This window comes from Bactrocera oleae, chromosome 5 (assembly GCF_042242935.1).
Source record: "Bactrocera oleae isolate idBacOlea1 chromosome 5, idBacOlea1, whole genome shotgun sequence".
Taxonomy (NCBI): domain Eukaryota; kingdom Metazoa; phylum Arthropoda; class Insecta; order Diptera; family Tephritidae; genus Bactrocera; species Bactrocera oleae.
This window is the reverse complement of record NC_091539.1, coordinates 29,849,103-29,873,096: the sequence shown is the minus strand read 5'-3', so window position 1 is coordinate 29,873,096 and position 23,994 is coordinate 29,849,103. Positions and strand designations below refer to the sequence as shown.

Below are 23,994 nucleotides of genomic sequence, written 5' to 3'. Positions count from 1 at the left end.
TTCTTGTTGGAGGTAAATCCAAGATCTGTGTGAGGATATCAACATCTGTGTATCTTCAGAAAATGAAATATGATATTATTTTAAAATAGCATCGTTCAAAGAATGTGATTGCTATGTACGCCCTGGTAAAGGCGGTTAAATTAGACGTCGATCTTTGTTGGAGCTTCCCAATTTGAAAGCTAATTATTTAAAAGGTATGTCACAAAACATCTCTTCTACTTACCATTAATAAAATCGAGAAACGAAAAGTGGATGATTATCAAAATCACAAAATATGAATATATATAAAATCCAAATCTCTAACCATCAAAACAGAGTACACATTTTAGTTCTAGTAACATTATAACGTACAATGATCCTTAGGATATTCCTTAAAGCCAAAAGTTCCGAAATATTTAACCTCTCTCTGCCGGTCATTTGACAGAAGCAATTTCAAATCTATAACAATCAGCGCAAAGTCTTGAGATTTTTATTTTATATGTTGTATAACTAATAGTAGAAAAACTCTTTGATCAGAACTTTTTATCAGGATCGCGGCAGTACACACAAGGCGCTCCTGCTAACAAATGAGTCCACGAGACCATTCAACACAATCACATATCGGGTAGTGCCTTTGAAATCTCTACCTTAACATAAAATAAAATACGGAGTTGCCAAAGCTATAAGTAACCCTAATTCGAATATAAAACAAAAACAAACAATAATTAGAGAACTTATATTTTTTGTCTCTTTCATGTGATTATTTAAAACTCACAAATTTATGTATGTATAGTTGACAGAATATCTAATATACAAAAGTATATTTTTTTTGACTTTAATGGATGTTTGATGGATGTTCTTCATTTTGATAAAATCGGAACATTCTATAATCCTTACAAATTATCATATAATGCCCTCTCTTCTCTTTTTCTCAATCATTGTAACATATACTAAGTTTATATAATAATTATATAAAACGTATTTAGAATTAAATAAAGAGCTATGAAATCATTATAAATAATCTCAAAATAAATATTAAATTAATATAACAAAAATTTCCAAAAAATAAATATATTTTATATTATTCGCCCAAGAAATGTATTTGAGAATTGATATATAATTCTTGCTTTTAATTTTCCTCATAATCATCTATTTAAAAAGCTCTTTCACATATTTCATCCCGTCTAAAACGTCTATTCAGGAAATTTGTTTATATAATCACGTTTGAATTTAGGATTTTAAAATACAAGATGGCAATGGCAAGCATTTTGGGCGAGTGTACATACATATGCATGCATTTGAATGCACAGAGTTATTATTGTACCCTCATTATTCCAGATATTTAGATATGTACTTCGATACGCACAACAAATTTTTTACATTATTGAATTGATCTATGAAAACCGTTCTGATGGTTGTTAGTAATGATAGTTAAAAAATTACGTCAGAAATCCGGAAATACGATACGAAAAATACACTTTGGGAAACGAATTAATTTCACTACTTTGCTGGTTAATGACTTCGTGACTTTTCAATTACGTGAGTACTTTCGATTTGGCGTCCTATCACGAATTAACGATTTTTATTCGATGTTTCCGGTATTTTTGACACTTCTCTTTTTACAAATCAGTTTCGCCATACAGTGCGGTACTAAAGGACATGTAGTCAAGAGCGCCGGGTACTCCGTTTGGTCCTTTATATGGTGGCATTCTCTGGATGCAGTATTCCGCTTGATCTGGAGGGAGTTCACGTCGAAGTTCATCTGGTAATATATATGGCTGAAAGATAAAGGTTTTTAAATAATTAATTATTTATAATTGAAATGTTAATATGTGTACATTGTACCTTGTCGGCTGCAAGGATTCTGAATGAGTCAATAACTTGTTCAGCGGTATCGGTATCGGTACTTTCGCGTGTCATGAAATCAAGGAAGGCATCAAAATGCACATAACCAGTGGAGTTGGGATCGACAACAGCTAAAATTCTTTGGAAGTCCATTTCGCCTTGTCTGTCTTTTCCTATAGAATAACCCAAGGAAACAAGACATGATTTGAACTCTTCAGGAGTAAGTCTGCCTGTACGATTCTTGTCAAAGTGATTGAAACTGGAGCGGAACTCATTTAATTGCTCTTGGCTGATTCCCTTGGAATCACGTGTTAGAATTTGGTTTTCCACCTCATTAATATTACGATTGATGGAAGTCAATAATTGCTCCCAGCCAACTCTCAATGTTTCCATTGTGTAATTAGTGTAACGATTTTCGAATATCATCGATTCCTGTACAGCCTGGTGGATCTTCTCTAATTCTTCAATGTTAGGCTTGTAGGCATACACAGCCTGTTCATACTCCTTAAGGCGATGCAATTGGTCTTCAAGAGAACCTTGCAAGCCCATTCCGATAGCAGTAACAGCATCCATCTGTCGTTCAATCCATGGTCCAACAATATTCGCCTTTTCGGCAAACTGTCTTCGTAGCATTTCATTATTTTGTTGCTTACGCAACTCGTTCGCAAGAGTTTGATCACGTTGAGGTACCAACTGACGAACGTCACTCCATTTTCTCGTCATGTCATTGGCAGTAAGTGTAGTGTAGGGATTCTCTAATCCTCCAGGAATTTGATGTTGCTTAACGATAGACTCTACTTCACGTACCAAGTTCACAATCAAATTGAACTCCTTGTCAGCTTCTCCCAATGTAGCTTTGAATTGATCGTGCGCCTGTATGAGACCTTGAATTTCCTCCATTGTATGTACAATGAACATATCAACTAAATCTTCACGGGTGCCATCCAACCAGTTATTGAATGGAGCGGCCCTCTTAGCGAACTCCAAATGCAGAATATCAATTTTCTCCAAAATGCGTTCAGCCTCATCCAAAGCTGTACGACGACGTTGAGTGAGCGCACCCAAGCGATCCCATTGATCACAGATACGCTGGCAACGAGTATTAACAGAAACACAGTCATGATATTCCAGAGTGCTAAGGAACAAAAGAAGATAACATAATTAACGAATACAAAAATTATATTTTCATTCAATATTAGCAAATTGTGGTAATATTTTGAAGAATATTTTTATTAGAGAGTTCGTATTTTAACTTTCGACTAATATAGCGATATATATGTTAAAATCAACTAAGTTAATTCAAATAAGATTTAGGGATTTTTAGGGATATTAGGGTTTAATGCAAAGTCTATTATTCAGCTTCAATGGTTATGGTTAATGAATCTTCCTAAATTTAATTAAAAAATCACACAAACATAAACGGGTTAGAGGCTGATGAAAAGTAAAAATAGATAAAAATCCCCATATCGCCATATATTGGGCAAGTAGAAGATCTAAAGTTATTGCGTTAAATCCTGGTATTACGGGAACATGTTTTCATGCAATTTTATGCATGCGTATTATGGAATAACGAAAAACATTATATGTATATGGGGTATATAGGAGCTTGGTTAATTCGAGGACCGATTCATACATTTTCGGCAATAAACTGTTGTATATCCAGTATTATACATTCACATAACTCTGCTAAGATATCTTACATATTGACATATTATTACTAAATTTAAATAAAGATATGCATTACGACCTGCAGCTTATTGTGCCCTTCACTCTTTATAGTAAACAAAAAAAACTTGGGGTTAGAGAAACAATGTTGATGAGCTATGCGCATTTGTAAATTCTTTTTACGATAAGTTCACGCGTAATAGCACGCTAGTTTTGTACCCCAGTATGAATTGATATTACCAGTCTTATAGAGGTGTTAGAGGTTAAATATCTGTTAAACATTTTCAGATTGTAATTTCACTGGGGTTTAAAGCAAAGCTTAGATTCCTACAAACATTATTCTATTTGTAAAAATAAAATGTTTCCGCATTAAAATATTAAACGCGTTTTCCTCAACACTGCATTTTTCAAATCGGACGACGAATTTCTTATTGCAATTTAATGCTCAGCATTTCGATCAAAACTATAACACTTTTTTACAATTCCCTCATTTCGCGAAAAATGGATGTAAAGATATAAACCTACGAGTTTTACTAGCATGTCTTATACATATGTCATAAGTTGATTAACATACCGTTTTTTTTTGTTTCAAATAGTACGTTTACCTATCCCCACCATCAATTGTATTACAAAAAGTGGCCCTCTTTAAAAGGGTGTTTCCGACGATGGGCCAAGCAGCATAGATTGTTTTATACACATAAATGCATGTTTATTATAGCCAGAAATAAAGAGAAATTCGATTCCTTTTTCCTTACTTTTAAAAAAATTTGCTTTTTTTTAGGACTTTAGGGTGGCCTAATATCTTAATGCAATTAGAAGTAACACTAAAAGTATTAATATTCGTAATAACTCCGACTTCTACTCACTTCAACTCTTGAGCAATAGCTGCAATTTGTTCTACCCGATCTTGATGAGCGGCTAAGTCGGATTCAAAAGCCTCATGCTTCTTTTTGAGTGCCTTCAACTCATTCAATTTACATTGACGGAAATCTTGAGACTGCAACATCTCCTCCTTACCCCGTGTCCAATCTTCATGAGCATCAGCCTTCGAAACAAAGATAAATGTAAATTGTGGGATTTACTACAGGAAAATATGTCAGATTTACCTTGTGCTTGAACTTTTGAGCCAAATGCTCCAAGCGTTCCAAGCGCATAGTTTCAGCCAAAAGCCATTCTTCGAAAGCTTTCTCGGCTAGTTCCAAACCTTTCCAGGCGTTTGAAATATCGCCGACGGTCTTGCCCTCAGTTGGCAAGTAGGCTGGACGGTTGGATAAACGAAGTTTCGTTTGCAAAGTGTTGAAGTTAGTTTCGAGTTTTGCTTTTTGCTCAACACGTGGCGGCTTGTGTTTGCGGCGATAAGTACGGTATTCCTCCAATTTCTTTTGAACACCAGCCAAAGAATTATCTGCCTGGCGAGAGTTTAGCCATGGCATGGTGCGGCGTATCCACTCCAAAAGCTGCAAGTACAAAATCAAATATAAATACAAAATGTCATTATTTTTGCACTAAAAATATGACTTACATCGCTGGCTAGCCGTTCATACTCCTCCATAAGACGCTCATTTTCCTGATTCACCTTGAGCACTTTGCAAATACGGTTAGCTGCAGTTTCCGCCTGACAATTGATAAGATACATTATTGTAAGCATTTCTCTGCATTACACACATCTGCATTTATTTCGTGTTAGAATGAACGCTTTCAACATAACTTAAGAAAATTTTTAAGTTTAACAAAGCGATTAAAATTGGGTATTCTAGTGTAGTATGTTCATACAATTCCGAATAAAATTCGCTTGTATCTAAATAAAAAATACTCTTCAGGTGGATAACACTATCAGCTTGTAATAATTCCATTACATGTAAATTATTATTACTTAATCTCTGATCGTGCAAGTTATATATATCTGCACAAAATGTTATGCTTTTGTTCAGAAACAAAACGTTTTATAGTTTTAATTAGTGAATCCGCTAGTGTTTATTGAGAGAGTTATCCACATAAAGGTTAATGGTTGCAAACTGAAACGAGCACCGACCTTTTGAGCGCCACTAAAGCAATGATAGTACGATGACACGTACGTCATAACTGCTCGTTCATCTGGCAGCGCAGTATTCTGCAAGTCTGTTAGGAATTAAGTAAGAAAAGCAACAAACAAAACACAGGTTAGTACATTTATTTAAAACAAAAAACAAGCAGCATTTTTAAAGAAGTTCTATTAACAAAATCATCATTGCAAAATTATCAAAGCAACACTTCGTGAGCAATCGCAAAACCTGTAAACTTAGTAAAAACAACGCAAAAAACATGTAGATTATTGTTAGAAATGTGTGCACTTGTAAAACAATCGAAAAAAATTCATTTAAACATTCAGGCAACAGGCGACAGGGAATGAAGCGATGATCTATGGCTACGGATCAAGACAATGACGATACCTGTACTACACTGTACACACTATAATCGTATTCATTTTGCCTCAATTGATTCACTCTAGTGTGTACGGAATATGTGCGTGTGCATTTAGTAGGTTACGAAATTTCGAATTTAGATCGAGAAAATAGTTTTAAATTTTGCTCCAATTAGCATACACACACAGATTTCCTTGAAAAGCATTTAATCATTGTTGATCCGTTTGTGTTATGAGTTTTTAATTTGCCTTTTGGAAAAATAATTGTTCATTAAAAATGGTGTGTCTCTTTATACTATGTTAATTTACTTTCGACTTATTTATAAAAATATATAAGAACCAATTTCGGGTCAATAGAAATTAGTCGAATTGTTTTATTTATTCTGCACAGTTCTAAAACTGACAGAACTATTTCAAACTGTATATATGCAGCAACAACAATTAATTTACTTATTTAGCAGAATTTTGAAAAATTAAAGAGGTTTCTTAGTCCTCTGCTTACTTTTTAAGCCACATCACAAGAAGTTAAAACGAAATGGGTAAGTTAAATAGAAAATCAGTATCAAAACAAAATGAAAAAGTTGTGAGCATAAGGAGCGAGCAGCGTTTAGCGCGCAGCGTATTATACTATGTAGTTACTAAGTATTTTTCACAAATTTGACTAGAGCGCCTAAATGCTATTTATAATTTATGCATAAAGGTTGCATTTTCCAAAAAACAAACTGTAAAAGAACAAAATGAATAAGTGTATTGATGTGAAGTTTAGTCACATTGTAATTCGGGACGTAGGTGTATTGTCTTGTGGGTTCGGGTACATGCGTCACATTTCCAACCTGTTGAGCTCCCTGGAAAGCATGATAATAACAGGACACGTAAGTCATAATAGCGCGTTCATCCGGCTTTGGAGTGTTGATCAAATCTAACGAAGTATTTCGACGTTTTTGGAAAGTTATAAAAAAACAAAAACCAATTTAAGTTTAAGTCTAAACGTTGAATCCATAAATGATGATACTTATATAGCACAAATAAATGTCATTACATATTATTTGCATGTAGACATATATGTGTGTGAAAATACAATGAGTAAGTGCGTATAAGGGCATATCTACATGTAATCTACTCACCATCTGGATCCAACATCCTTGGAATATCGAGATATTTCTCTGCAACATCAAAGGCAGTGTTGAGATTTTCCAATGGATTGTCTTTGGAGAGTTTGGAATAATCAATCAAGTCAGGCCTATGACGGTGAATCAAGGCGCAGAATGCTAAACCGTCCTGTAGAATATATATAAAATATTAATATGATACGGCAATAGTATGTACATACATACATATGTATATATGCAATTGAGTTATGTCCACTAGAGTATGCATTTGAAGTTACCTTGAATGAAAGGTGGAAGTTTTGAACATTGACGTTCTTATAGGGAGCAGTTTTGCGTTGACACCATAGCAGCAAGCCTTCTTTAGCAGTCATCTCTTCAACGGAAATATCCTGAATAGCAAAACGTAAAATGATGGTCCAAATCATGCCCAAAGTCATCTTCAGATTGCCATCCACAATTTCTTCAGCGCCAATCGATACCAAGTGCACACCTTTCGATGCGATGAAGTCCAGCGCCTTATTGACATTCGCGATCTTATGGAAGCGCATTTTGCCTCGATCGGGTTTTGGCAAAGTTTCACCGGAAATAACTTCCAACAACAACATCAACTTCAATCCATTACGGAAATCCTCGTCAATATTATCAATAGATGTGCCAGCTTTGCGCAAATGACTATTGCACCACGCCGTAAATGTCTGTGTAAGTGTAAAAAACAAAAAATAAACAAAACAGAAATAGTAGCGTTATTATTTGTGAAATTGTTTGTAGTTTGAGAAACAATAACATTAACTATGTACGAGAATGTTTGTAGAGATTACACTATAATGCAAAGATTCTCATACTTAAAGTATAGTGCATAGTTTACAACTGGTTTTCTTGCTGAATACGCAAAAAGTTCAATTTACTTTTCCAAAAAACCGTTTTCGAGATATAGACAAAAACACCGTTTTCAAAGTATTTTCTTTGATTACCAAAAACATAATGAACATTAAAGTATTATTTGAGTTCGAAAAATAGATTTTTCTTCTCTCCGTAGTATATGGTACATAAATATTGGACAGAACTTTCTAAGCTATTATTTATAAATATTAAAACGACGAAATGAAAATTTTATCACAATTACTTTCTAAATTAAAAGTACATATGTATCGCATGTGTTAGGTATATGAGTCCAGCTGTAGACACATAAAGCCTGTATGAGGTGCGGAAACTTTAAAATTTTAAATTTTGGGGGTTTGGAGAGTTTAATAGTCAAAATTATTTTTTATTATGTTGATTACATATGTACAGTCTCTGAAGAACGATACAATTTTCAGCTGCATTCATTGCTTACTTTGTCTGTAGTAGCCGCTAAAGTTAGTCGTGTTTTTATCAGCCTGGCGATTTTCGTTTGTTAAAAGCTCACACTTGGAGATTTCTTGGTCAAAACAATACTGTAACGATTCCCCAGCCTCCATATTCGCCAGACATATCTTCATGTGTGTATGTCCTCCTATTTTCGAAAATAAAGAAAACCTTAAAGGGTCGTCGGTATACAAGATAGATCAAAATTGCTATCCCAAAAATCAAATGTGAAAAGTGTTGGAAGAAGCGCTGGCATAAGTGCATAATATCGAATAGGAACTATTTTGAAGGCGACAACATTAATGTAGACGAATGAATAAATATTTTTTTCAAAACACGAACAATGTTTGAACACACCTCGTATACCGCTATTCTACTGCAAATTGAAGTCGTGCTTTTAACCATAAAAATGGTAACATTTTAAAATTGATCATATGTATGTATGTAAATTCTTCATAGATCAAACCATAAATCAATTACATACATATGTACACATCTTGATATAAGTAAAACCAAACTATAAATAGTGGTTAATGCACATTATCATTATTCTATAACACCAATTAATAATAAATACTTAAAAAATGTCCTATATTGAAAACAAGAACAATTTTTTTTATAGATATGAAAACCGAAGCTATGTATATATGTAATTCATAGGGTCTCCGACGTTTCTTTCTGGGTATTACAATCTTTATGGCAAACTTAATATAGTTCTTGTTCAGGGTATAAATATCCGTCGACGAACCAAAATTATTATATAAAAGTTGAAAAACCTACAAAAATGTGTCAGGTATTTCACTTACTTTTACTTTATTATGATATGTGTCATTGTCGCCATAGGGTATATATTTATAAAATATTTTATTTGAACTAGAGATTGTAAAACTATTTTTCGTACATAAAACCAACTTTATAAACCCTAATTTGTGATTTTACAATTAAACTATTTGTTCATTTGGGCGAGAAAAAAGTGTAGAATTTTACGAGCGTAAAATCGCATTTAAAATAAAAATTATATTTCAAATACAATATAATAAACTTGCTAACATACAAGGCAAATGATTAACCAAGAGTAAAATTATTATAAAAGCAATATTTTAAAAATGCCATGGTGTATATGTATCCTGAAATAAAGCAACAAGATAGTCAGAAAATGTAGTAGCCTGCATATAGAATTTCCTTAATGAAATCTAATGGGTTATTTTATTTAACCCCTATTCAACTGTCAACCTCACCTACACATCGGTGCACCCTATCGATAACAAAAGAGGTCCTGGTGACCGATTATGGGCGGCACACCTTAATAGCCAGCTTCTAAAACAAAATGACAACCTGACAGCTTGAGGTATAACAAGCTACCACGTGGCTTGAGTTTGGCCCTGTCGACGTAGGGTTGACAGTGGCGGTAATTACTTGCTAAGAAAGCAACACAAATGCCTCAGAGAGCAACCCAAAACAACGTTGACGACCGGAAAACTCGAAAAAAGGATAATAAATGGAAACTCGGCTCATTGAATATAAGGACTATGCTATAGGCTGATAGAATGAATGAAATCGCAGCTGAACTTGCAAAATGTGAGATGGACATCGTGGCCCTCCAAGAAATACGTTGGAAGGACAAAACAAAAATATAAATAAAATAAAAAACCTTACAACGACTTAACATTGATATCAGCATATGCAGTAACCGAAGACGCTAGCGAATTTGACAAAGACTCATTTTGAACAAAACTAGAAGACACATACAACAAAACAAGTAAATGTGACGCAACTATCATCCTAGGTTTAATTCCAAAGTAAGCATTGAAAGTTGCAACAGAAATGTTGTCGGTAAACACTCACTCTATGAAAAAACATCCGACAGCGTAAGACCCATTTGCAATTCCGCAAATTCCACAACAACATTCATTTCGAGTACCGCGTTTCCTCATAACAAAATACACTAAGGGAGGTGGAAGGTACCCGGAAACAATGAAGTGAATCAAGTTGACCACGTTCTTATCAATCGTCGAAGAAAAAACTGCTAACCGACGTGCGCAGTTTCAATAAGGGTAACACTACGACTTAAACTCTCGAACGTGGAGAAAACCAAAGGAGTTAAGAGAAAAAAATGGAATACTAGTAAACTAGTGGATCTCGCGGTCAAAAGCAGATATCAGACCAAAATTTACGAAAAGTTAAAGCAACAAAACTCATCTGACAACATTGAGAAGGAATGGAAAACTTTAAAAAACTCGATCACAATGCTGCAACACATATACTTGGAAATAAAACTAAAAACAACAACACGGAGTGGTTCGATGAAGAGTGTAGAAGGATGATAGATCTTAAAAATGAAGCAAGAAAGAACTGTCTTCTTAAAAACCCGAGCCGCTGAAGAATCATACATTAAAAGGAGGCGTATAGCGACGGAAGCGTGTCAGAAAAATAAAAGAGAATCATTGAAAAAAGAGCTAGAAACCCTGTGTACAGATTTTAACGACAAGCAATCAATCTCAAATTTTATAGAAAAATTATACTAGAAAACAAGGACTTCAACCGAGGATAAACCAAAAACTGACGATAAGTTTACAGATAAGAAGAAAATTGTAAAGAGATGGGCTGAACACTTAAAAGAACTATTGAATGCTGACTATCCCAATGAACAACCGCCATCAATGCAAGAAATACGAGATGCGGTCAAACACATGAAGAACTTTAAGTCGCCTGGGGGGAATAATATGTTATAACAGCTGAACTCATAAAAAACTCAAGCATTCTGTCCATTGAAGAATTCATCACCTGACGACATTGATCTGGGACAGTGAATCGCTGCCAGACGATTGGAATATAGCAATAATAATACCCATTCTCAAAAAAGGCGATAAAATAAACTGCAAAAATTACCTTGGAAATTCCCTTCTCAAGACGGTATATAAAATATTTGCGATGATTGTGACCAGAAGACTCATAAACCTTGCAGAAAAAGTCCTCCGTGAATATTAATGCGGATTTAGACCCGAAAGGTCAACAGTAGACCAAATTTTTGCTATCAAACAGTCCATGGAGAAAAGTTATGAGCACAGTATTGATTTACATATGCTAATTATTGATTTCAAGCAAGCATTCGATAGCATTAATAGGATGACTTTTCCCGCAACATTTCGGAACTGCAAAATACCAGAAAAACTTACGCAAATCCGTATCAAAACTAATGATACAAGACAATAAGTCCGAATTCTTTAGAATTAAGTTTAGAGTAAGACAAGGAGATACGCTATCATCCATAATATTAAACATAATGATGTGCTGTGCCATTGATGAAATAAGTGCCGCAAAAAGAACTAGACACACAAAACTACAATACAATAGAACGCAAATATTTGCATACGCGGATAACATCGCTACAGTCAGCAAAAAATCGACAGGCTGTCCAATACTTTCGCTAATATTGAAGTGGCAGCTGGCCAAATTGGCCTAAAAATCAATGAAGATGAAACGAAATATATGATCACGAAAACACAAAGCAGCACCAAGAGTGAAAATTTACCAATACGCATTTAAAACTGTTAAGGTATTTACTTACCTGAGAATACACAGGCCGCCGATAGGTCATACGCGTCCCTAATGAAACTATTCAAATCAATGCTACTAAATAGGCCATGTATACTGGTCCAATACAAAACCAGCATTCCACCAGTTTTGTGCCACGGAGCAGAATCATAGACGCTACTCGAAAAGGACAAAACCAAACTGTAAGCCTTCGAATGAAAGGTCCTATCAAAAATCTTTGCAGCAATAAGAGATAATGGCGTATAAGGTGAAACGATGAGCTAGACCAGCTTAAAAAAAGGTGAAAATGTCATACGCTTTATCAAAGCGCAGCGAATAAGATGGCTCGACCATGTAACGATAACGGACAAGAGAGCACAGAAGAAAGTTGCAAAGGCACATGTGCAGCAGGTCAAAGCTCACAAGAAGTTGTAGCGCTAAAAGATGATGATGATTCTGACCAAAATTTGAAAAATAAATCAGTTTGTTGAAGGCCGATAAGTTTGGCTTATTATTCATATAAAACAATTTATATGCGAATAGAAATATTCATACATACATATATACGCGAGTACATATGTATATATGTGAAAATATTCCAACTTTGGAAAATGAATTAAAATCTTTTGTAAATTAAACAAGATCAAATTAAATAGGACTGTTAGAAAACGGTATCTGCGTATCTAAGAGTTCAAGAAAAGTTACATACAAATGGATATAACACATCAATACAAATCGAAACGAGTTGCAGCCGCAGCCAACACAATCCGTTATGCATTGGTTTCAATTGCATCGCCGTTTTGCACTATACATTGACATTGTATGCACACACATGCAGAGACATGAATGTGTGCATGTGCCAATGCAGCTATTGGTATGGCTCGCCACAGTTGTGAGGTGAAAAGACGCGATTGACTAATCCCATATAATGGCTTACACCCAAACCAATATTCTTGTTTTCTCTCTTCGCGCTATTGAAATGCAACAGATTTCTTTCTTTTGATAACGACAATGAGCAACATTAAGTTTATAGCTGTTTTGCAGCACAACTGGTATCTTATAACCATTCACTACGTACAACAATAACAATGAAAACATATATGCACCAGGAGTGGTGGTGAGGCCAGACAAACTACAACGCCATATCTCGCCGAGTCTGAACCAATTCGACAACAATCCGGTTTCCTTTAGTTTACCGTTTTGGTAAATTCAACCAACAGGTTCTACCTCCATTGAAGAGCTGATAGTTTCAATTGGCAACTCATTTCACTATGTAGCATAATTAGACAAACGCTTAAGTATAAGTTTGTATATAAAATAGTTATACCGTTTTATAGACAACTATCGTAGGATAAAATGTTCTAGTTCACAATATACGTGTATATAGGAATATATGGCATGATGGAACAATATCAGACGAACTACTTATGTATGCATGTGAGTATTGTACACATATAATTTACGCACAGCACCCTCCAAATGATTCATTGAATTTGAATTTGATGACTTTTGATATTTACTGACTTGACCACAATATAATTTAAAAATGAACCAATGTATCCGCTTTTGAACACATTTTTTTTTGCTTTTAAGGAAAATTTATAAGCCGACACAAATCCGGTAGATGGCGCTAAAATTAACGTAATGTAAAGTGTTAAAGACGTTAAAAATTTAACCCTAACTGTATTGTTTAGCATTATAGCTGAAGCCTCGATCGATAATCTGTGCAAAACTTCGTGAAGATACTTTGTCAGATAAAAAAATATCTCAAAAATATCTCTAAAACTGAGGGACTAATTCGCATACATATATATAGACAGACGAGCATGGATAAACCAACTCAACTCGAACACGCTGATAATTACATACATATGTATATATTTTATTTTATAGGGTCTCCAACGTTTCTTTCTGTGTGTTACAAACTTCGTGGCAAACTTAATATACACTGTTTTGAGTATAAGAATATATACAAAGGTATTCTTTAAGATATGACTTATTCGAACTATAATACATAATATAAACATATAATATATATGCATATAAAATTAATCCATTTTAGGGTTTTTTCTTGAATTTGCCTCTAAAAATAAGATAAGCATTTGATAAATTGTATAAAACATTCATAAATTCAAAAATAGGATTAAAAAATGGTTGTTCCTCAAATAGGCATCTGTCCCAATGAAGCGAGACGCCTACTAGTGTGGCACACATAAAAAGGGTAAAATTTTAAGTTATGTTAATCTGGTTGACTAAGTGTGACAAACATATACATATATAGACACTTTGATGCCTAAATACAGCCGGTAAAGCTCCAAATTATAGAAAATGATAAATTCTATTACGAAATCATATAACTGAAAGGACATTTAAATATATTTATAATTTAGAAATTTCTGTGTCATGAGTAAGTTATGTTTTTTTTTTATTATATTATTATATATTAATAAATTGTCAAAGTGTCGACGGGGAATTCTGCAAAACTTATGCTCTTTAATATCTAATATTTAATTTACATATTAACATACACACCATGATTTTACATACTAAGAATGTGCTTAGTACAAAACGGAAAAAATTTAGTTTTACTTAAGCTTTTGCTTTTGTTCGCTGTTTGAACCATTCACTCTGGATTACCACGAGATTCTGATTGACCACACTGTCTCCTATAAATTCCTGCCAGCGTACGTTTATAAATTAGCAACCTACTGCTTAAGCGCATGCGCAAAATAATCAAATTTTGAGCAATATTTTCGAATGCTCTCTAGGAAAATACATTGATGTGCTTTAAAAGCTCAAAGCTCGAACCGTCGCACACTTCTTCACCGCAATCCATTTTTGGGCGAATGAAATTTGACGCTGCTCATTGAGTTTTCATTTGTCGTGGTTGCCACAGCCGGCGGAGGTGGTCTGTCTGACGACACACAAATCATTAATAATTATTATGCATATTATCCTTCACCACAAATATTAGACAATTTCAAAACTATTCTAAGACTATTGGTCTATGAGCAGGTGCTACATATACAAAAACGTTTAAAGTGCATCGATAATTGTGACAAATGTGTCCAACCTCTCCCCCTCTCCTTGTATATTCAAATTTCACACTGCGATATGCACTCGGTTGTGAAATTATAAACGCAAAGCAGAATGCAATATTTAATATAAATAGTATCATTAAGAACCACAACAAATGAAATACACAAATGTAGCTGCTCATTAAAAACAACGACATGTGCAAATACCTCGATCATTGCATTTTTACATTCTAGTTATCAAAAATATAGTGCATTCAGTGCTGCAAGGTCATTGTAGTTTCCTTCCCAGTCACGTAAATCTCTCAAATATATGTTAATCATCTTAGCATCACCTCCACCACGCATTGACATGCGGTGTTCAGCCATGGAACAATTTCTTTGCCGCAAAAACCCCTGAAGTGCTATGCCTCATTTATCAAATAATAAGGCCTGTCTTAGCGCGCAAATATCAACGGTTATTAGTTCAAGCGCCTTTGAGTTGTTGGTTTTCTGTGTACACCGAGAAATGATTATCTTAAAATTGTTTCTTGTAGCTGATATACATTTGTGAACATTGTTAATCACACTAACTAATCAAGGTCAAACCACACCGTTATATTAAAAGCGTTGAAAACTTCCATCTTGGAGACATACTTATCCGTAGTCATACAAGTATGGCGTTCAGGTCAACGCTTTGAAAGGGCTAGAGATATTTAACAAATTACGTTGTCTTTAGTTTCAAGCACTCAACTAATCATTTTGGCAAATAAGAAATTTTAATGAAATTTTATGTCTTTTACACATATTTTATCTGCGTACACTCATACATGCTCATTCGTGTATATTTTCTCGTGATTATATATAAGGAATGTGGTGAAAAATAATATTATCGAGGCTAATAATAATGAAGAAAACAGTGTTTGGTGGTCTCGAACACATTTCGAAGGTAGCATTGAAAAACTCATAAGCCAAAAATTAAAATTTATGCATAATTTTGAGATTTGGTGATTTTATTTCAGTAAGTAAGAGCCCCAAACACTTGTATGCTAGTTTATGTGTCGTGTTGAATCTATTTTTAAAAATAAAAAGCTCTTTTCGTTAGACTTTATCGGAATCGAAACACAAAAAATAAGAATAATATTTCTAAACATATACATTTGCACGACGGCACATGTGTGTTGTTACATACATATATTCACATATACATAAATAAATGGACTTATGAAAGAAATTTAAAAAGAAATCCATTTTTTATATATTGAAAAAGTATTGAAAAAGTGTAGCGAAGATAAATATGTGTTATTTAGAAATCAACACTGTGTGAATAATAAAACAGTCTATACTATGTAAGATGAAAAATCTATTTTAAAATTTTTTTGAGGTTATTTTTAGAAAAATGGTCATGCTTAAAAAACTAATTAGATTTCAAAAAAATCGATTGTTGCGAATGATCTCATTTCGTGATGAATTCGTCTGTACCAAATACTTATTCTTAAAGCTCAATAGCATCTACAGAATATAGTCACTTACCTTCTTCTGTTGTTTCTCCCACGCGGGATCTAAAAGTCCTTCTCGCTCCCATTCTTCCTCCTGCTCCATATAGCCATCTCCATACTCCATGGAGAGTCCGTTCTCCATCATCATGTTGCTTTCTTTACAGTTATTATCCGTTAAATTTCGTATCGAAGGTTTTTGTATAATAATTGTTTGTATTTCGTTTCTAGAATTGTTGATTTGTTCCAATTAGCAAAATCATGTAAATTTTATTATTTAAGGTTGAAACTTAGAAGGATGTAAGATGGGCGTTCTTAAAGTACTTTAATTCGTTCGGAGTATGCTTAATATTAAATCTGAAATTCCAAATAAACAAAAAATATAAAGAATTTGCTTTAGCACAATACAAAAATCAACAACTTGGAAAGTTATCTTTTAAATTAATTTTTAATTTTTAATTCTTTGAATAAACACTACAGATATTATTTATTTAATAATTTTGACACAGTTCGGCCACAGTTTGGAATAATGAAAAAATGGTTAGGCAGGAGATGCCTTGTCGTTGTATAACACTCGTTAAAAATAGTTCCTCTTTTTCGAATTAATTTTATTTGTTATTTTTATTTAATATTTATACATATGTTTATTTATATAAGTATATACATAAATATATATGTATTTGCATGCATAAAGTATGTACATGCATTTATGTATAATATAAAACATACGCGTATGTACATATGTATGTATGCAATTAATACAAATAAATAATAATTATTTTTTATTTGCTTCAATTTGAAATATACACAAAGACATTCTGTATGTATGTATGCAACTATGTATGTAGTATGTTGTCAATATACTAAGACAAAATAAAATGAAATATGTAAAAACCGTGTCTGATCAGTACGTTTCGCTTGAAAAGAGAATGACCCGCTCGCGTTGGTAGCCAACTCAAAACTAATGTTGCGCCAATGATCTGCGTTTGGACAAACTGCGCCCCAAAGCAATGAAAATCGCGCTGTAACCGCAACGCAATCTTACCGATGCTCAATTATACTCGTTCATACAGTTTTATCCACGAATATGTGAATATACATATATATATATATATAGATATATATATATGTACATATGAAGGTGCATACCTTTGTATGCTTATTTCCAAGTAAACAAACGGTATAACGAGTAAAATACTCGTACTTGTGAGAATATGAAGTGCTTCAAACAAGATATGTAGATGATATTTTGTTTTCGCAAATGTACACATCTACACACATATATAAATATCTACATGTTTGCCTACATGTAAATATGATATAAAATACCGAAAATGTGTGGGTGGGCGGCGAAACTAACCGAGAAATTAAAGAGCAATGCCAACTCCAAATTGTTTCAGTGGTAGGAAGATGAAAACGTACAATTCACTATTTGTATCTTTACGGCACCATATGTATGTAAATACACATAGCCATGTAAATATGTATATTCACTTCTTGATACTATTTCATGACTCCGACCACTGGGCGACTCGTTAGGAAAGTGCAGGAGATCGCACTTTGAGGCAGTCTCTCTTTTGAGGGAAACGAACAAATACAGGAAAGACTTGACAATCAAGTACTTATGCATATCTGCAAAAATGTATAAACATATGACTGAAAATGTGTTTACATGCTTCTATACGTACAAATCAACACAAATATTTTAGTATATGCAGCTATAAATATAATATATACATATGTACATAAGTATGTATGCTTATATCATAAATCTAGATATGCAATTTTATCACTGGATTGTTTGTTAATGTTTTTTCGGAAAATAGCACTTAGTCGAAATTCAGTGAATATAAAAATTTAGAACTATTCCCATGATCCCTGTGCTAAAAATGTCTCTTCTTCAAAGCATTGGCACGATGCAAGGATAGAACGCTCTCAATAATATCAGTAATTCTTAAGTACATACATACGCAATGTATATATATAACAAATGAATATGTTTTTTCATCTTATTAGCAATAAACTTTTCATTTTCTTTAAAATGGCTCACAAGTGAAATATTTCTCTGTGTACCATATTTATTTTTAGGTAAACTGTTTCATAACATTACCACCCACTCGATCCACTCTCGCTCAGATATATTTGCTATGATTTGAATATACAATTTATTATTTTAAAATATGTTTCCCATTATTTAATACCTTTAAATGTGCATATGGTAGCACATATGAACATTAATTTATATAGCATTAAGGAAAATGCGAGGCTATGGCTATTTAATTTTATATTGTCTCCAACAATTTCTGGAAAATGCTTTAATCTATTTTTTACACTGTGGACGCCGCACAGTGGGCTGAATTCCAAATCTAGTTGGACAAAAGTTTCTAAAAATAAACATGTGTTTAAATTAATAATTTTTCGCAATTAATTTTTAGAAGTTACATCTGTTATACACTATTTTACCCTAAAGTGGTCCAATTTGTACAATATTTTTGGATAATGTAAATATGCCTTAAACTAAAATTCATGCCAAATTAAATGAAGATAACATGTCAAATAAAAAAGTTTTCCATATAAGGACTTAAAAAATTACATCATTTTGATCGGTCAGTAATTTTGTTCAGTCAGCTACATACATATATGCCATGGCTGCCCGAAGTAAACATTTTTTCAGAGATTGTACCATTGCCTTGAACAATAATCTACGCCATATTTCGTGAAGGCTTTATCAAATAAAAAAAGCTTTCCATACAAGAACTTGAGTTTGATCGGTCATTTTGTATGGCTTCTAATATATGATATAGTTGTCCGATATCGTATGCAGTTAGTTAAATCGACTCAGCTCATTATGCTGATCATTTATATATATGTATGTACATTTTATAGGGTTTCCAAAGTTTTCGTCTGGATGTTACAAACTTCAAGGCAAACTTAATATACCCTGTTCAGGATATAAAAAAAACGATAAAGTCATCATATGTGTATATATAATATATTGAATTAAAATATGAATAAGATTAACATAGATATTCTTAAACACAAAATAGAACATCTGAAGGTCGGTTGCTACCTCATACCTTAATACTATATAAATTTTTCCCTTCAGTTATTAACGACATTTCAACATTTTACAAGACATTTATTCAATTTACAATATTAGAGTTAATTGTCAAAAATTCTTTACAGTAAATAGTAACTTACTAAAAATAAGTTTGATTAAAGAAAAACTTTTGAAGAATTAAGCAGCTAGTTATATTTCATTAGATGATAGGAATCACATCTATCAACTGGAAAGTTGTTCATTTGAGAAATTTATCAAGTACTTTAATTATTAAATTTAATTTTAACTACCTAACACATTGGCGCGTCAAGCTGTTCATAGAATAATTGATCTAAGGGTTTGTCACCCATAATTCTAAAGAAAAACAAATGATCCAGACACTTAAGGCTAATAGATCGTAGTGCCGGCAACCGAAGTAAAAGTTGTGCAAATCGGCTGTCATCTCCAGGATGTTCTGTACGACAGTGCTCATCAAGGCAAGCATAAACTTGTTCTCTACAAATTTCTACATCATTTCGTCCTTTTAAACCACGTATGTCAGGATTGAAGAGAATAATAGCTTTCAAGCACGATAGCTCGGAGCGATCAATGCTCAGCCTCTTCATTTTTACGCTAAGTTCTGATAAAATCCTATCAAAAATAGTTGCCACACCCGCTTTTATTGCGCTGTTACGATGATAGGAAAAATTATGATTAAGAAAAAGTTGCTGAGGTTGACGTATTGGAGAACGCCGCCCGAACGAAGTATCGTGACCTCCTGATGAAGCGTAATCAGAATCCAATGAATCAATACTACACCATGCCACATTTGCTATGAGTAATTCATTCCAACCTGCCTTGAGTAACAGCACCTGATCGTCACGCTGCAATTCTGCAAAATGTGGCATTTTCCGGGCATATTCAACCATTTGATAAAGTTGTTTATTCACCATTTGACAAAGATGTGAAACAGCTCCTTTATAATCAGGTTGTACCATGGAATTCGGTCCAACCCGAAGGAATGGTATAGCATTATCTCCAGTAAGTTGTTCACTTTTTTGTTCTGCATCAATAATACGTTCTATTGTTAAATCACGGACAGAACTACTTGGATTGAAATCATCATTTGAACGAACATTTTGTGACCTTGTGCCACGTTGTCTTTCTTCTTGAACGGCTTCGCGCTTCATTCCACATGCCAGGCATTTCTGATACCGGCAATATTGACAACGATTGCGTTGCCTCTTATCGATGATGCAGTTTCTATCTTCACGACATGCGTAAGTCAAATCCTTTCTTACGGTACGTTTAAAAAAACCTTTACATCCTTCACAACTGTAAACTCCATAGTGTTTTCCACTTGCTCTATCACCACAAATGGAACATAAATGTTTTGATCCACTTAATGGGTGATTTGGGGGATATTGTTGTTGCTGTTGTTGTGTACCGAGTTGTAGCTGGTTAGGATTGTGACCTGCTACTGTCGCTGCCACTGAACCAGCATTTGTCATATTCATTGATTGCAAACCAATTGCCCCAAAAGAAACAGGACTTGGTGATTTTGGTGAGTATCCACTAGTGTTGTTTTCATTCAATATAGAAATGTCTGGTTTCACTTCTTGTGGTGATAATGGTCCCAAACGGAAACCCTGATCTTGTTCACCACCGTCCATTTTAAATGAATTTGAAAAACCTTTATCAAAAAATATATTACGAAAACCCTCTGAAAAACTTTAATAATGAGCAATTTTCGGTGGCGATATTTTATTTTCGCAAATAAAATTTTCACCATCACCAACGAAGTACACCTTATACTGCGTTCGAAATGTGTTGTTACATTAGATATGTACATAGAAACTTCAAGTGCCAAATACCAATATTTCAAGTCTGCGCCAATAAAAGTTATGAAATGGGGATATTTGCATATTTAACACATTTTAATTTTTATGTATGCGGAATATTTCAAAATTTATTAAGTGAATAGTGAAATAAAATATAAATAAAAAGGTTCACGATCCGTTACAGAGGGACAATTATCTGAACTTAATCTGATTTGTAAAAATCTAACAAAGAAACATTCACTTTCGTAGTATAAATTGTATTCCTAATATCAGTTTTAGTTTTTATCTTATTAACTGTTGCTTTTATAAACCACCTGTTCTTAAGGAAGGAAGAATTTATCATGAAATGTATTACGAATTGCGCATTAGCAACAAAGTAGTCAAGAACAAAATGAACTAATACTATGTTCGCACCGACACAATTATTATAAGTGGAATGTAAGTTTTCAAGGGTTTTTAGTGAAAACTGTGTTTTCGTTTGATAGATTTTGTATGGATGAAAACACAAGTTTTTGCGTGGAAACCTCTTTTGTCTATGAAAACACGAATTTTGTGTCGGTGCGAACATAGTATATGGGAAATTTTTTAGAAAGAATGGACTGAAACGTACACACGTTCAAACATATTGACAACGCTTCCGCTGCCACTCAGCGCTAACATGTTTTCTTCGAGACAGTTCAAATCAGATGGTTTACACTTTGACAGCAAAGCCAAAGTTGTATATAAACCAACTTTAAGGATATCATTGTAATTTATTATATATTAATTTTATTACTTTGTCAGATGATTTATTTCAATGTCCATAGAAAAACACCTTATGCACTAATTATATTTGTTTTTTTTTATTCTAACGAATCTGATGCCGCCCTTACTTCAAGCGTTTTCTTTTATCGATGAAAATGTTGCCTCATTATATGGCAACATGATTATATGCAACTCCAACTCATTTGCAATATCCATTATTGGGCATAACAAAACTAATAGATTCATTAAAATTAGTAGACAAAGTTGATAAAAAAAAATAACTATTAAGAACGAAGAATAAACATCATCAGGGCAACTTTCACCCTTACATTTTGGGAAAAAATTTTTGTTGGAAAAGAAAACGCTATAAATTATGTGTCCACAAGTGTTATACATCTATAGTTCTAATTTATTTTTGACATACAACACTGTATTTATATAACACTTATTTTCAAACACAGCAGTACAATCAATTCACCAAACTTAAAATGCCGACTTTGGTGAATTTTAGTTTTGCTAAATTTTTGTTTATATTTACGAAGAAAATATCATGTATTTCAAAACAGTAATTGCACAGACTTTTGTTTAACTACTTACACTATCGCAAATGTTGCGTCTCAGAACGTCGAATGAATTACTATTATTTATACGGCTTCGCAACCAGACCGATCACAACAATACCAAACAATTTGTCATTCAACACTCATTGCTTTGATATTACATACACAGTACACAAAGAAATGTTAGGACAATGCACTATGTGATAAAAAGAGACAACACGAAATGAGTGAATTATTTAATCCATCTTCCAAATACAGTCTATAATTGCATTTCGCACACACCTACATGCACTTACGAAGAGTGCTGTGTCCCAGGTTGCCACATAAACATTTTCATTACAATTAACAGGAAACCTTTAATTTCAACATATGGATTCCGTACTACAATGTGAACTACAATAAAAGCTCAGGAAACCATGTACCAGCCTTCTATGAGTTTGACACTTTAAATTATTGTATAAGCCTAAGATGTATACAATGCTTTAAATCAACTAAATGAAAATAAATACATATAAACCAGAAAATTAAGCCAAATTTCTTATGACAACAAAGAATCTTTAAATATTTTATTACTTATGGAGGAAAAGGAAATATTTTACACTATCTCTATGGGCATTAAAAAGGACCAAGCAATATAAAAGATTACTTTCAAGAAAAGGCCTTGCAATAACTTTTTGTTATTTTAGTTTTTTCGATTATTTTAATATATAATTTTTTTACATGTTACATTTCAGTAGCATGCTACTGTCTTTGGCATTACCTCACACCATCGGGAATTATAAAATTTTCTGCATTTGAAAGTATCATTAAAAGTACAAAAAAAATTTATTTATATGAACAAAATTTTTGTATTTCAGTTTAAATTCAAAAGATTATTTACAAAGTTAAAGACATACATACAGTGGCGAGCAGAATTGAGTGCATGTTTACAAAACTGACTTTCATCACCCATAAAAAAAAAAACCACACAAGCAAATCCAAAATTTTGTTTTATTTTATTTTTATGTTTTAATTTGTAACAAATTCTAGTAAAGAAACCAAAACAAATGAGAAAAATTCTAATAGTTTGAAAGAAAAATTTTGCAAATAGCAATATAATAATCTTTCGTTTTCTCTTTCAAACTCTTCGAATTTTTCTTATTAGTCATTGTTTCTTTACTACAATTTGTTACGAATTAAATATTAATAATAAAACAAAAAAAATTTTGGATTTGCTTGTGTGGTTATGTTTTTATAGGTGATGAAAGTCAGTTTTGTAAACATGCACTCAAATCTGCTCGCCACTGTATATATTTTCTGCTTAAATTTAATAAAGAATACTTCATTTCACTTCACGGTGTTGATTTCTGGTGTGTAGTCAGAATCGCAATTTTGAGGATCATTACTTATTTTATATTATATGCAGATGTTATGTAATGCCAC

The 23,994-nt window shown here is 33.1% G+C and overlaps 2 protein-coding genes across 7 annotated transcripts; both read right to left on the bottom strand.

Moving 5' to 3' along the window:
• Positions 1 to 704: 704 nt before the first annotated feature.
• On the bottom strand, positions 705 to 22,750 carry Actn (alpha actinin). 6 transcript variants are annotated; one of them, XM_014244309.3, is made up of 10 exons: positions 22,610 to 22,750; positions 16,425 to 16,744; positions 7,278 to 7,694; positions 7,015 to 7,168; positions 6,661 to 6,809; positions 5,012 to 5,104; positions 4,596 to 4,946; positions 4,356 to 4,534; positions 1,825 to 2,959; positions 705 to 1,757 (listed from the first exon to the last, which is right to left on the bottom strand). In XM_014244309.3, the coding sequence occupies exons 2-10, from the start codon at positions 16,536 to 16,538 to the stop codon at positions 1,599 to 1,601; spliced, it is 2,751 nt and encodes a 916-aa protein (XP_014099784.1). In that variant the 5' UTR covers positions 16,539 to 16,744; positions 22,610 to 22,750; the 3' UTR covers positions 705 to 1,598. The 6 variants fall into 6 exon arrangements, with proteins under 6 accessions (XP_014099784.1, XP_036227807.1, XP_014099785.1 ...); XM_036371914.2 differs by lacking the exons at positions 6,661 to 6,809; positions 22,610 to 22,750 and adding exons at positions 5,522 to 5,607; positions 17,299 to 17,421; XM_014244310.3 differs by lacking the exon at positions 22,610 to 22,750 and adding an exon at positions 17,299 to 17,420.
• usp (retinoid X receptor ultraspiracle) lies at positions 19,361 to 22,006 on the bottom strand. The gene has a single exon (XM_014244313.3). The coding sequence runs from the start codon at positions 21,098 to 21,100 to the stop codon at positions 19,739 to 19,741; it is 1,362 nt and encodes a 453-aa protein (XP_014099788.1). The 5' UTR covers positions 21,101 to 22,006; the 3' UTR covers positions 19,361 to 19,738.
• Positions 22,751 to 23,994: the final 1,244 nt, after the last annotated feature.